At 46.2% G+C, this 15,472-nt stretch overlaps 2 protein-coding genes across 10 annotated transcripts in view; one reads left to right on the forward strand and one right to left on the reverse strand.

Annotated features, from left to right (window-relative positions):
* The window catches only part of ctnnd2b (catenin (cadherin-associated protein), delta 2b), a 104,806-nt gene extending 94,295 nt beyond the window's left edge, over nucleotides 1-10,511 (reverse strand). For 3 of the 8 annotated variants that reach the window (XM_030364215.1, XM_030364213.1, XM_030364210.1), the window contains exon 1: nucleotides 10,055-10,509. The gene's annotated coding sequence lies outside the window, so the exon portion shown is untranslated. Of the gene's footprint in view, nucleotides 1-10,054 lie in introns of all 8 variants that reach the window. The other 5 variants (XM_030364206.1, XM_030364208.1, XM_030364211.1 and 2 more) reach the window with 3 other exon arrangements.
* Nucleotides 10,512-12,137: 1,626 nt separating this feature from the next.
* Nucleotides 12,138-15,201, forward strand: LOC115549135 (cAMP-dependent protein kinase inhibitor alpha). 2 transcript variants are annotated; one of them, XM_030364152.1, is made up of 3 exons: nucleotides 12,138-12,431; nucleotides 14,303-14,504; nucleotides 15,023-15,201. In XM_030364152.1, the coding sequence occupies exons 2-3, from the start codon at nucleotides 14,342-14,344 to the stop codon at nucleotides 15,094-15,096; spliced, it is 237 nt and encodes a 78-aa protein (XP_030220012.1). In that variant the 5' UTR covers nucleotides 12,138-12,431; nucleotides 14,303-14,341; the 3' UTR covers nucleotides 15,097-15,201. The 2 variants fall into 2 exon arrangements, with proteins under 2 accessions (XP_030220012.1, XP_030220013.1); XM_030364153.1 differs by having other exon boundaries at nucleotides 12,138-12,427.
* Nucleotides 15,202-15,472: the final 271 nt, after the last annotated feature.

The following is a 15,472-nucleotide window of genomic DNA, read 5'->3' on the forward strand; positions in this document are numbered from 1 at the left end:
TGGGCTGTCCGACGCCGGGAGTAAGATTTGCGTTGGCATCTAAAATGGGGTGCTATTCCCCTTTAGCCAATGAAAAATGTATGCCAACCTCGCCCCGGAGATTTTGTGGCATTGGCCCCCCTCTCTCTCTCTCTCTCTCTCTCTCTCTCTCTCTCTCTCTCTCTCTCTCTCTCTCTCTCTCTCTCTCTCTCTCTCTCTCTCTCTCTCTCTCTCTCTCTCTCTCTCTCTCTCTCTCTCTCTCTCTCTCTCCATCTCCCTCGTTCCCTCTCACGTACAGACCATCTCCCCATCTCTCGCTCTTCTTCTCAGGCGGTGCTATAAATAGGGCGGAGTGCTTCTGTCTCTCGTAGTTTGCGTGTCAGTGGCTCTCGGTGACTGCTGAAGAATGTTCTCTGTGTGCATTAAACCCTCTTCTCTCCATCTCCATTGTATCTCTCCTCTCCTCCACCCACCCTTCTACTCACCCTGCCTCTCCTCCCCTCCCGTATCTCTTCCTGTCCTTCTCTCCCCCCCTCCCGCCCCTTAATTACCTGTTTGTCTGTCACTCATCCTCACTTTTCCTGTGTCCTGTCTTCCCTCTCTCGCTCCATCCATCCATCCATCCATCCATCCATCCATCCATCCATCCACCCATCCACCCCTCCCACCCTCCCTCCACCCACCCATCGCTCCCTCCCTTCCTCCGTCCGCTCTGTAATTAATTGACTTGCTACGTTATCACTTATTGTCTTTGTCGAGTGGTATTGTATGGTGCAGAAGTAAAGATATCGACATGGCGTGGTGAGCGCGTCGCGTAGAGTATGTGAATTATGATGAAAAGACAAGCCCCTCAAGTGATCAATCACGCTTTTTAACCCCCTGTTTATACGTGGCACGTGGGAGAGAATGAACAAAAACTGTTTACATCTGATCCCATACCCCAAATATATCTGTGCATTTACTTCTAAGTAATTGCCTCCACTTAACTAGAATGATGTTTTAAAGTCATAAGCGAAATCGAGATGCATTGGAATGGAATACAATTTGTGGCAACACATTTTCCCATCCAGCCTTCTCTATTGGCATGCTCTCTACACTTTATCACTCTCTTGCCCCTACTTCAGCTCCCCGTCCTCTCATTTCTCCTTTTCTCCTTTATTCAATCATATTTAATTTAGTATTCTGCCTGCTCGCTCTTTCTCTGCTCTTTTTCTTTCGTCTTATTTCTACCTCATTTAATCGATGCTTGATTTGAAATATGCGCTGAATTCCTGCATGGGAACCCTTGGCCTGTTGGAACCATGAAACACTAACCATGCCAATATATAGGAGTTTAATAAGGTAATGTATTCTGCGTATTTTACAGGCAACCCGGGATGAGAGAAAAATTTACATCGCCCACTTCCAGTGCAATACAACATCAGGATTTATTATCACGATCGACCGGAGAGCTTATTGATCGCTGGATAATCACTGAACCGTATCCCGGATGTTCCTGATCTCAACCGAGCTGCATTACCGATCCAGGCCGAAGTCTGAGTTATACTCCTGCGCCCAATAGACGGCGTACCTGCAGTATGGTAGGTGGTCGGCTACACGGCTGCCTGTCTTTTCCATGGTTCTGCGTCTGCGATTCTGTGCAAATCCAGTGACATCGGGTGATCTGTGTAATGTGGAGACGATGTGTCTTTCAAATGAATAAATCTCCAAACATCCTTGTCTCATCTGATCTCTGATCTGCCCCACGTCGGTGGAAATTAACCGGAAAGCGTAGCAGCAGAGATGAGGTGGGACGTCAGTCGCCCTGACGTCTTACACCTTTGGAGAGGAGCCGATGGGCTCCGAGGCCGGCCCTCGGTGGGCTACTCCAGGTGTGAGTCCCCTGCTGCAGGCCTTTTGATGTTATTCAAGTGTAAATCTTGCTTTGGCTAGACCTGGGTCTGCGCTAGGGGCAGAAATGAATGGGGGCATGGGGGCATTCTGCCCCTGACAGAATGTCATTGCCCTGGAAATTGGGAAGACGAGAGCTTTCAAATCTGTCCATAAAAAAAACGTTAATAAAATGTGTTTGCAAAGCCGGTCCCGATTTTTTTGATAGGAACATTGAATATTGGTCAGTCATACAATTTAGAAAAGATTGGTGTTTCCCAATATTTTATAAAATTGCCCGGGAAATTATCCAAAAGGCTCCCAAATCCTATTACATGGGGCACATAAACCTCTTGTTTACTACCCTGGTCTGCACAGAGCAACAAAGGAACAATATACACAGACTATGCATCTGTGAAGCATCAACATTAGAATATCATTGGTTTACAATCAGGGACCTCAATTTGGCTCGACCGGTCCAACAGCAATCAGAACAGACGTCACATTCCCGGTGAAGAGTGAAAGCAATGGCCAGCCTGTGGTAATTAAATGAATATTGCCCAACAAGCCCTGCCAGTTGTTAGCCAGTCTGTTAGCCATGTTGTGGGAGCGTACCTATGTTCCCCAGGTCCTATGTTCCCCGGGTCCTATGTTCCCCGCTTTGTATGTGGAAACATAGGTCCCTGTGAGCAAATCTTTTTTCGTAGGATGGTAGGGGCAAGTACCGCCTTTTTCGCCTCTGATTCGCCTGTGATTGGTTAGAATGGCTCTCCTCCGTATAGGTTATGGTTAGGTTTAGGTTTAGGGTTAACCCTCGACCTCACCCTAACCCTTACCCTAACCCTAAACCTGACCCTAACCCTTTGCACCCGGGGAACATAGGACCTGGGGAACATAGGGATGACCCCCCATGTTGTTAGCCATGTTAACATCCCTGGAATGGTTTATCACCTCCAGCTAGTTTGTTATTAATCTGATTCACATCGATGCTGCAGGCATATTTAAACATGCATAAAATATGAAACTGTGCATTGCTGTAGAGAAGATTAATATAATGACTTACATTAACTATTCCCTAGAATTCACATTCACAGTAATTTAGCCGGTGGTGCCTACTTCCGGTACACCTCAAATGTCATCAATGAGAAGGTGGGTGTGAGGCATCGTGCTCAAGGGAGCCTACAGGTAGGCTCTAGGGATACTGGGTATCGAACCCAGTAACTTATAGCTGGGAGTGGAACTCCCTATCAGTACACAATCCTGTGTAGTGAGGTTTGTGTCGAATGAGTTCTGTGTCTCTGGTTCAGGATTCTCCTATGGTTATTCTCCATGCATAATTTGTTCAAAAGCCCGCAACACGTCCCCCACTGTTCCACTACATGTGGTGGCTCTCCGCTCCGCAGAAGACGAAGCGTACACACGCACCGGCGTTCAGTTCGCACCACTGATAAAACGCGTGTATTTTTCCGGTTGATATGCTTCGATTGATGAAAACAACAAGCTGTAAACTCTTGATTCAATTTTCCATTTTTAACCGGTTTTCCCACGTGTATGGTTTCAACGCACAGTTTCTTCCTCCCTTTTCTTTCTCTGCCTGACATCAAAGATGATTAAAATAACTCAATCTCCTCACATCCCCTGGTGGATTGACCGAAAAAGAGCAAACAACGTTCTCACTGCATGTCGTATTCATAAAGTTCAATCTATATTCACCACCGGGGCTCGAGGTGCGCTAATGATTTTCCTCAGCACTCCGGAGATCGGAGAGTAACGTAATCGCTAACTCGTACGTCGCTTTATTCTTTGTTATTAGCTCTCTCACTTTTTCTCTCTCTCTCTCTCTCTCTCTCTCGCTGTCTCGCTGTCTCGTCTTGTTTAAAATGCAGAGATGGTGTCGCGTAGTGGGGAGGCAAAAGGTATGCGACACAAAGGAAGTGAACTGCAATTCTATTACGAGTTTAACTTTTGGCCCCTTTTTTAAGGAACCGAAACAAACTGTAATCAGCGATCCGAATCCCCATCTCTCAAAACCTAGTGGGACAGGAATCATCCCCACCACGTTAGACTTATCGACGTGTGAGTTGAACAGCTGTCTATCTGACACTCTGCAGGTACACACACACAAACACACACACATACACACACCACAAGCAAAGACATGGGTAGGCAAGGGTACCGCAGCCTGTGAGACTCTTATTGCTGCAGGAGAGCGGAGGTGTAGGGGGTAGGGAGGAGAGGGGAGGAGGTGGGGAGGAGAAGGGAGATAAGGAGGAGGAGGAGAGAGAAGATAAGGAGGAGGAGCAGAGAAGAGATGGGGAGGAGGAGGAGAGAGGAGAAGGAGGTGAGGAGGGAGAGGGGATAGAGAGGGAAAGGGGGATTTCGGGCTGATCATTAGTTCAAATGTCTGGCCGTGCTACAAAAGGATGCAAAACAACAATACTTTGTCTTTGGCTTGTCGGTTGGTCAATTATATTATTATTCCACCAACGGTTCTTTTGATGTTGTTGTGAAGTGTTGTTTATAGAATCAGAGTCTTGCTATTTTGTAAAACTTGAAAAAAACGATGGAGATGAACTGAAGTAGGAAGATATGATCGTTTCGCTTCAGACACAAACTCTATTCCAAACCGCAGACACCAAAGAGATTCCTCCTGCAAATGAATATTCCACCAATCAATATGAACAACTACCTCTGATTATTCAGCAGATTCTGAAATTACATTCCCAGCATGGATTTTCCTGTAATCTACCGCGACGCACTGAATCTTACATCTCGTTTGAGCTCAGACGTCAGCGGCGCTAAATCCCCCGTCACACAGTTGATCAAAAAGTCCAAGTGAAAGCCAGAGCGGAGGCAGGGCAGAACGATGGCAGTGTGCGGTCGGCTTGGCCTTCGAGCAGGACCGTGTCTGGACTTGTGCGTCAAAATCCTTATCTTCTAGCAGGGTGGTGGTGGTGGTGGTGTAAGTGGTGGTGGTGGTGGTGGTGGTGGTGGTGTCAACCAGCAAACTGCTGAGTGGGCTGTTATGACAAAGAGCGAATCAGGACCAACACAGGGAAGGCTTTAGGACCAGACAATAGCCAGACTTCACTGGCCAGACAACGCTTCCCACCGTGCACTGGAACAAACACATTGGCATGTGACACACACACACACTTGCAAACGTGCACACACATACACCTACACGCACACACACCTACACCTACACGTACACACACCTACACGTACACACACACACACACACACACACACACACACACACACACACACACACACACACACACACACACACACACACACACACACACACACACACACACACACACACAAACAAATGCATTCAATTTATGCAAATTGTAATCGACGAGCTGATGCCAAATCCAATTCAGAGTTTATCCTAGATACAATCTCATTGCTCACATTGCTTACATGACCAATGCCAGAACACCTTTAAGATATCACACACTTACATCCAGTCATATCAATACAACAATGAGTCACGAATAGTATTTCTAGAACCTTTAGAAGTCAATAGGGAATGTTGTGACCATGTGATTACACATTTAAATATAAAAAGGACAACGTAGCGAGGGCCCGTCAGTTCGAACTGCGTCTCAGTAATTTATAGGATGTATATGATATGATAGGACACCAGAGCGAAACAATCTGTCTGCCTAATCACTACATCATATTGTGGTTATATGTTATATGTGTCACTACACACTATCACAATATTTGCTGTATGACACAACACAATACTTATCTCACCGGCATTGCGCTGTGCCTTGCAAACATATTGCGAGCTCAGCCTACTCTAGTGTGCTAACCGTGTTGTCCAGGCGCCTCTTAGCGACCCGGGTTCGATTCCCACTTGCTGTCCTAAGGTACATGTCCTTCCCTCTCTCTTTGCCCCCCACTTTTCTGTCTCTCTCCACTGTCCAGTTTCATAAAGGCCCCTTAAACTATATGCAAGGAAAAATAAAATCATAATGTCATCATAACGGTTTGCTGGTAAGGAGGTGCTGTCGACGCGCCCTATCAGGACAAAACACGAGCCGCGGCCAATCAGTGCGAGGCGGTCCTCTGCGCTTCCAAAATCTTTGTAACCGTTCAAAGTCTTGGATGCGGTCGTCATGACAGCGTAGAACCTGCTCTGGTTATTGCTTACAAGATCTCTCCCCTTGATTGGGGTGAGAGTCGAAAAATGCCGGAAACCTCTCCTTGGCTGAGAGGACACACGCGCACACACGCGTATCATGTGTGTGGCAACCATGGTTCCCTTGGCAACCACATGACAACATCCTGCTCTGTGGGAAAATGGATGGTGCTAGATCGGGAGGTCTTTCAGGGGGAGACTGTGGAAGGGTGGGGGTGTAGGTTGGGGGGTATAGGTGAGTATAGGCGGGGATTCCTCTGTGAAGGGGATGCTGGGAGAAATACAGAGTGGGGGAGGGGATTGAATTCCTGGCTCGGAGCCGAGATCAAAGATTACACTTTCCCCTCACCTCAACTTTCACTTTCACTTTCACTACTCCTATTTGGTATACGGGCACGTTGTGGGCGATACTTCAGAAAATACATCCCCGCTCTTCTTGGGATCAGCTGGTTCATTCCCCACAAGGCCCACTTCTGAGTGACTCAGGAGCGAGGGGCCACAAATAACCTCATATGCGTCCTCGCGCCATTATGCATTCATAAGGTGTCACCGAAATGCTGCATACATTTGGCCACTTCTGCGTAGCATTACTTCCATCGGACAATGGTGGCATTCTGGTTTCGGCTGGGAAAGCAAGAAGGGAGGCAGATACATGTTGAAGAGCGAGTTTAATTTGATATCGCCACTTATTGACATGATAAGGAAGGTTCTGAAAGCCCTTTGCGGCAGAGTCACCGGTGTGTAACACAAGTCCCTATGAGTCACAAGCGTTTATCGCTCTCTCACTCCATTTCACTCGCTTCACTCTCTCTCACTTTATACCCAATCACTGAACTTGCAATTTTTAAATCCTTATTTTCTCCTGCGAAAAGAATTTGTGCCCCACCCAAAAGAAAAAGACAAACAACCTGCAAACGGACGTGGACTACTGGAGTACATGTGGAATTTCACATAAAGCCCACCAGAGCCCCCTTTCTTTGGGGGAAGTAATGGTTCTGTGCTTAGCAACTCATGGCCATGACCTTGGTGAAGATGTCTGCTGAGCGCAGCCCTCACAGAAGCCAGAGAGATACCCCAGTGGGGGGAAGGTGCACTCTAACCCGGAAAGGTCCAGACAAACCCAACAACCTGGGGTTGAATTCTCTCTCTCTTGTCATTCCTCTTTCCTCTCTTCAGGCCTTGAGTAGAGCCCACTTTATTACCTATTCATCTATCTATCCCTGTACCTCTACCTCCCTGTATCCCTGCCCCCTCCCCCGTGTCCCTCCTCTCCTCCAGAAGCCACTCCACCAGTCATGGCGGCTCTAAGCGGGGAGCGCTGCTGCTTCACAGCCATGTATTATTGACAGGAGCCAGAGAGCCACAGAGTGCTGGTTTTACTGGGGTAGAGCCACCGGGAATTACAAGTCAAGTTTACCTGGAGAGTGTGTGTGGGTAGGTGTGGGTGAGAGTTTGACCATCCAAATATCATTGTGTGTGTGTGTGTGTGTGTGTGTGTGTGTGTGTGTGTGTGTGTGTGTGTGTGTGTGTGTGTGTGTGTGTGTGTGTGTGTGTGTGTGTGTGTGTGTGTGACCATCCCTGCCCTTCCTGTCTATCTACTGTTTCTGTGTCCATTTCTCTGTGTCTCTGTCTACATGCCACTCACTCTCTGTGTCAATCCTCTCTCTCTCTCTCTCTCTCTCTCTCTCTCTCTCTCTCTCTCTCTCTCTCTCTCTCTCTCTCTCTCTCTCTCTCTCTCTCTCTCTCTCTCTCTCTCTCTCTCTCTCTCTCTCTCTCTCTCTCTCTCTCTCTCTCTCTCTCTCTCTCTCTCTCTCTCTCTCTCTCTCTCTCTCTCTCTCTCTCTCTCTCTCTCTCTCTCTCTCTCTGGGAGAGAGAGGGCCAAAACAATAAGTGGGGAAACAGATGCACATCAATATTAGAAGTTGGGGTCGCAAGGATTTTTGTACAAAAAAGGCTGCGAACCAGAGGCCCATGCAGATTTCATATCAATAAACCAAAAAAATCACCATTACTTGTTGAATTATGTCTCTCTCGGATCCTCTGCATATGTAATTATATAATTTCCCGTTGTTTTTAAAATAAAGTTTTTTCTCCTTGTAATCTGTGTACACTACAGATAAAGAAATTGAAATATTACAGGCAAACTTTTGAAGCAATTTAATTAGCTTAACGGGGCGCAATGAGAAAATGGGCAGACGTTTCAACTGTAAAACAAGTTTCCAGTATTTGATGCGATCGATTGCCTCTGGGATGATGTAAATAAATATATATTTCTATATATAAAAATAGTTCAACCATTTTCTGATCTGTTCACTGAACACACGGCGTGCGTCTAATGTGCTAGCGCAGCGCTAATGTGTTAGCATACAGGGATCAGACTGTAAATATGCTAATGCTCTTGTGATAGCGCCTCAGAGCAGGAAGAGATAAACAGCTTTTTCTGTGGCAAAATGTTAATGCATTGTGATTTGAACGGTCAAGATAAGATGTGAAAAGGGACAGAACCTGGCGTTGAGGGATCAAGGGCAAAGGCAATGGCAAATTAATTTCAGCTATCCCTTGAATTCCAACGCTCAACATTCAAATTCTCCTTTAATAATTGAAAATATGTACTCTCTGGTTTCACAAATTTTGGGAAGACATGGACAACAGTCCCCTTTTCAACAACAGTTGGATTGAGTTAAGTACAAGCCAATTAAGTCATTAATTGAGTCTTCCGGCTCAGTGGAATTTCGTCTTGGACCGGGAGGAGTCATGGAGGCAACGATTTGATCTAGTGCTATTTTAATTTGATATAGCCTAGATAAAGAGGGAGACAGCGCCTCTGCATTTGGGATTGTTTGGTGAATGGGGACCCTATTCCCGGAAACCCTGGCAAACAACAATTCATAAAATTCTAAATAAACGAATCTGGCAACGTGACTATACGTTTTCTGGAAACGCGATAGGCTCTACGCCACTTTAATCACCAATTGCCGTGTTGGATGTATATCCACAGGCGACAGATCCAGGCTGTATACTTCAGGGGACCAGGTCCTTTGGCTTCCTCCGTCAGACTCACCCCTTACATCAATGAAAGACAGCTAGTGTATTTGAACAGCAAGCACCATGCCCTGCTCGCCTCGAGGAGAAGGGAATATGTGATTACATTAAATTAGACATTAGTCATTAACTTCTTGCCAGATACACAGCCAGTATGAGTAATTCAGCATGAACCAACCCCGACGTGTTGCCAGGTCACAGAGCAGCACCAGGGGCCGTTCACATACGCAACAACACGCTCCTGCAAGATCCGTCCGTGCAATGCTGTTGCTTGTTGTGGGGGGGAATAAAACACAATCCAGTGAGATCGCATGCAGTGTAGAAACGCGTTGATCTGATGAATAAGGTTGATTCTAACCGCCTTGAGACCGAACGAAACACAAAAGCAAACAGGCTGGGGACTTTATTATAACCACGGGTCGCTTAAGTGGACAGACCGTCAGATGATCAGGCGTTTAAGATGCATCAGACGGAGCTCTGGCCGACGGCTCGCACCATAAACACCTCATGCATGCCTCCAAAAACGGGCTATATCGCCCCCATTCAAAGACTATTAAATGGACGGTTTGGCCAGCGATAAGCCGCTGTCGACTACCTTCATAATCGTACACTTATATCACTGAAATTAGGTCAAACGGAGAATGCAATTCTCCCATCCATCCCCCCCCTCCTCTTCCTCCCTATATCGCCTCTCCCCTCCCCTCCTCCTTCGGATCGAGCATCCAGCTGAAATGATGAGGCTCCATGTTCAGTTTACAATCAATGGAGCCTCGCCACCACCACAGCCCCCTTTCAGCGGAAAAACACAATTCATAACCTCTCCCTCCGACGCCGAAACATCTGGGGGAGAAAACGCTGCAGCAAATGAGGCAGGGACTACGGGATACACAAACAAACGTGATGAACCATCTATAGTCATCCTGGATGGATGGTGGGCCAGCGGATGCAAATGAGTGACAGCTCACGGCGGAGTGAGCACATAGAGATGACATTGCGCCAGCCGCTTACTGTATAAAATATCCCCGATCCTCTCGACTCCCCCGTTGAATCTGCGAATCCCGTATCATCAAAGCACGTTAGACAGGAACGCTCTCATTCCAACCTCCCCCTCCTCGAGAATAGTCGTCTGGAAGAAGTGTTAAAAGGCTCTTCGCATCGTCGCAAGTAGGCTACGCGATGAGAGAAAACAGGGGGGTAGCCGGCATCCGCCAATCCGCCGTAGGAGAGACGCGGCTCGGGATGGAACTGGAAGGAGCGGTCGGTGCAGGCAGTGCACTGCGCACAGGAGAAGGCTGGCGAAGCGGCAGCAGCAGTAGCAGCCACAGAGGTTCTCTCTCCTCTCTCCCCTCCCTCCCTCACTCACTCGCTCTCACTCACTCTCCAACGCTCCCCTGATTCACAATCCAACATCCCCCATCCAGCCAGACGGACAGACGGCATGGGTACCACTCTCAGCCGCGCCCTCTTTCGGCGTCCAGAGTAACAACAGCTACGCACCGGATCCCGATAACGACTGACCAATTGCCACGATTGGGAAGGAACTTGTCGTTTGTATGTGCCTTTTAGGTGACGTCACGACAATGCATATTTACAATTCCAACTTTTAATCTAAACACTTTTGACTCCGACATTCTGCAAGGTCTACTCTTCCGCCAGTGTGTGTGTGTGTGTGTGTGTGTGTGTGTGTGTGTGTGTGTGTGTGTGTGTGTGTGTGTGTGTGTGCATGTGTGCGTGTGTGTGTGTGTGTGTGTGTGTGTGTGTGTGTGTGTGTGTGTGTGTGTGTGTGTGTGTGTCCAATTGTGCACCCATCCATCCATATGCACCATCCACATCCATCCATGCTTTAGTCCCACATGCATCGATCCACCCACTCATCCATATATTAATTCATCCATCCATCATCCTTTCACACGTCCATTTATCTATCCATACATACACACATCTTTCCATCCACCCATTAAAAATGTTCCTCCATCCACACACACATCCTTCCATCCATCAGTACACTCATCCATCCATCCACCCACTCCCCCATCCATCTACTCATCCTAACCAAGATTAATTAGGACATAGCTTAGAGATAAACTACGTAGGGATCTTTAAGTTGCGATGATGGAAGTGACTGAAGTGTCCTGCATCATCCTTTCGTAAGCAACTTCCTGTACCTGTTCTTTGACGGGTTCTCAGGGGAACCGAGATCATTGCTGTCTTGATGTCAGCATTTTACTTTCATTGAAAAAAGGCCTGATTTTGCAGGATCTTTATTCTCTGTTTTAAGTTTGAGTGTGTATTGGCATATTTTGTCTTGGTGTAATTTCGTTTTGACATTGGATGTCGTTGAATTTGCTGACATATTTCTGTTATATCGTTTTTATTGGTATTTAACGTGTGTGAAACGTCATGAATGTTGATGTAATTGAGCCATGCATTGATGTATATATCTGCTAACATGTCAGAAGAGTGTGAAACCTCAGATTACAGGCTAATTGCACCATGAGGCTAATTAATACATTGTTCCATCATTCCATGCATGAGTAATGTCTAAATTTAACATTCGGAGGATCAATCGAGGCCAGCTTCCACATGGTATTTGATGTGCCACGTTGTTCGAGCAACGGTAACAAATCGTTTGGTCAGATGATCAAATCAGCGCATCACCTAATTTGTGTCGCCAAGGTAGTGACTCCCTGGTATAGCAGCACCTCCCAGTGGTATAAGGTAGTACTGCACACTGTTCCTTTGCATTACCTCATCAAGAATCTTGTATCATCACTTCTGTTATGGAAATATTTGTTGGAAGAACACGCCCACAATATTTTACAACTAATAACTAACTTCTCTTGAAATTCAAAACTATTTGAGGGTATGATATTTTTGTAATGGTTATCTTTCGTGGCGAGGTACTATAAACTAAACCGCTAAGTAAAAATGCGAAACTAACAACGTTTTTAGGGAATTGAATCCAAATACTGTAAATTAGGTGATGTAGCAGAGGAAGGACCACGTCTCTCTACTCTCATCCTTTGTGTGTCCTGACCAATCACCGTTCAGATACGAGTTTGCTGGTTGCTTATTGGTTGCGAACTAGGAAGATGCTACCGCCATGGATACGAGGCTGAGCCAAATTGATGATGTCTAGGTGATGTTTAAACACTGAGCGGTGTGCCCTATTAAATAACCCAGCTGTCATTCGCTTGGGTTGCGTGTTTTCAATCGTAGCTGACGCGTCAAGATATTTGGATTACGTTATTGGAACGACCATTTCTAGACCCTTCTTAAACCGTCTGCTGTGATTTCGGGCCCACGGTCACCGTTCCTACGAGTCACTCCCTCGGTGGTGGAGATGTAGCTTCGGCTTGCAACACCGGAGCAACTGTCATAGTAGGTAAGAGCACACGCAGAACTACCCCACCAAGTATAATACCGGTACTATGTAGAAAATATTCGGTGTTTTTTTGGCATGCTGGCGCAATTATCATGAAGAAGATTCTGCATGCATCCTCTTGGAAAACCAAAAGCAGTGAAAGGAAACGATAACACAGAAAATTAAAATGCTAACATGCCAGATGTCTACAATGCGTTTTTTTGAGTTGAGCTTTACAGGGAATGGGGATAATGTCTGTGTGTGACAACAAGGCAAGGTGTGTTTTCTCAATCAGGCCTACCTGCACATTCCTTTGTAGGCCTACCTTCAGTGGTTCTCCATTGTTACTAGTTCTCCATAGTAATGGCAATTGCCCAGGGTTGTAAATTATTGGCATACGGCTAATCTCTGGTTAGGGCATCTTGATAGTTACACCCTGTTAATTCTACCCTCTGTGTTTTGAGGGAATATTGTGAAGTATTTTGTTTATTCTGAGATGTATAAGTCGTTTCTTAAATCTTCTCTCTCTAGTCAAATACACCACACATGTCCCTGTACAGCATAAGACACAACAAACCTTTACTGCATGATTCAAATGTATGTTTCAACATTTGAATATGTTGTTAAATTTGTTTGATTTTAAGACCTACATGAGAGGGACTTTCAGTGTTAAATATTCACCTCTTTAATATACACTTGTGCCAAACTAAAACAAAACTATATGAGCTTGTGATATGTTTTAGGCAGAATATGCAGGTGTGTGTGTGTGTGTGTGTGTGTGTGTGTGTGTGTGTGTGTGTGTGTGTGTGTGTGTGTGTGTGTGTGTGTGTGTGTGTGTGTGTGTGTGCGCGCGCACGTGCGTGCGTGCGTACGTGCGTGTGTGGCACAGACAGGTCTTTTTGGTGCTGAAACAGTGACCTCAAATTTCTGCTGAACTCTATTGACGTGAGCTTGGTATATGTGGTTCACATTTTAAAAGTGTGTGCAGATCTACATGTGAGAACTTTTTGGTGGTGACATCATAAATACCATAGAGTGTTAAGGGAACCAGACCCGGCAAGCTAAATGAACCCAAGGTGAAACCCAAGGACCTTTTCTTTTTAAAAGCTCTGGGGGGGGTGCGGCACAGAAAGCGTTTAGGATCTAAATATTACAGGCAGGAAGGGACGCATGGTAATTAAGCGGTCAGAAAGAGATTTACTTTACAGCGGACATTCGAAGTGGGCTAGTCAGCAGAATGCCATCAGTCAGCAAAACCCCCTTGTACTGATGCTATAAAACAAAATGGAGTGTGGTTAAAGTCACAAAGGAGCGCAGAGAGATTATAAAATATTAGAGGTTACAGTAGGAAAATAGTTTAACTTGAGAAAAGGTCATTGTACGACCAATAAGCTCAACTAAAATCTTCCTCTCTTTGTCTTTGTCTCTCTTTTTTTGTATTTCTCTCCCTTTCTCTTTCTTTGTCTTTGTCTCTTCCTCTTGGTCGCTTTCTCTTGCTTTTTTGTGTCTCTCTACTTTTCTTTGTCTCCTCCTCCTCTCTGTTGCCTCTGTTCCCTCCCTATCTGTCTCGTTGTTTAACAAATATTATTTCTCTCTTTGTCGTCTCTCCCTCTCTCCATTTCTCTAATTTTGTGTCTATCTTTCACTCTTTGTCTCTCCCCATCTCTTTGTTAAAATATGATTCTCTCACTTTGTCTCCTATCCCTCTTGCTCTCCATGTATCTCTCTCTCTGTTTCTCTACCTCTGTATCTTTCCCCCCCCATCACTCCCTTTGTCTTTTCTCTTTCTCATTCTCTCTCCTCTTCCTCCCTCTCTATCCATCTCTGCCCTTCCCCTGCTCTCTCTTCCCCCCCCCCCCCTCCTCCCCCTCTCCCCCCAATCACACATTCAGCCGCTGGCTGAGTACCGGAGGATGCTGGAGGGCTGAGGGATGGCAGAGGTCGAGGCTACGTACGCCGACTTCATCGCATCGGGGCGCACAGGCCGGAGGAACGCCATGCACGACATCCTGCAGAGCCCCAGCGACCCGCAGGGGGGCCAGCTGCCCCTCAGCCTGTCCCTGTCCCAGCTGCACATACACACTGCCCGCAGAGGTGAGCAAGGGGGAGGAGACGGGAGCACGGGACGCTAAGCTAACACCAGAAGTGCATAGTTATCTGGCTTGTCAGGCCGCTTTAAAGCTGCACTATGTACGTTTTACAGTTAGCGGCCTCTAGTGGCTAGAGTTGTAGCTACGGTTATAGATATATATATACCTATGTCTTATTGTTTATCTTATTTATCTATTGAAGTATATAAGATATTGTTTAACTATTAAATAGCTACAGTGGAAAAGTTAAATAGGTTTAAATTTTCAAAAGGTACAAAACATGACTTTTGCGATTCTAAATACATTTAAATATTTGACTATTCTTTATTTATTTCAACAAGCTTGGAAGTTTGATTGTTTGTTGGAATTCATGACTTTTATTTCCTGGCATTTAAATATTAATTTATTATTGTGTTCCCCCAACTGCTATTCTGCTAGATTACATCATGTTAAATCATCGTTGTCATCTCTTCTCCCTCCCTGCCTTCTTCTCGCCCTCTCTCTCCCCTTCCCTCCCTATAGATGGGGGAGATGCTGAGGACAGCCAGGGCTCCTCAACGTCGGTCCAGAGAGAGATGGCCCAGAGGAACAGCTAACACACACCTCCCTCTCCACTGCTGTATGCATGGTGGCTGCTGTGTGTGTGTGTGTGTGTGTGTGTGTGTGTGTGTGTGTGTGTGTGTGTGTGTGTGTGTGTGTGTGTGTGTGTGTGTGTGTGTGTGTGTGTGTGTGTGTGTGTGTGTGTGTGTGTGTGTGTGTGTGCGATGATATGTGTGTGTGTGTGTGTGTGTGGGTGCGTGTGTGTGTGTGTGTGTGTGTTAGTGTGGATGTGTGGGAGGCAGTGAAAGGACTTGAGGCTAGCCAAGTAAGGCTAGCCTAGGCCGGCAGTAAGGTTAGCCTCACCGCCCTTACCCATGTGCCCATGAGAAGGACCTTAATGTCCCAGGATATGACCTGCTGAGCGTCTCTGCC

This window comes from Gadus morhua, chromosome 8 (assembly GCF_902167405.1).
Source record: "Gadus morhua chromosome 8, gadMor3.0, whole genome shotgun sequence".
In the NCBI taxonomy this organism is placed as follows: domain Eukaryota; kingdom Metazoa; phylum Chordata; class Actinopteri; order Gadiformes; family Gadidae; genus Gadus; species Gadus morhua.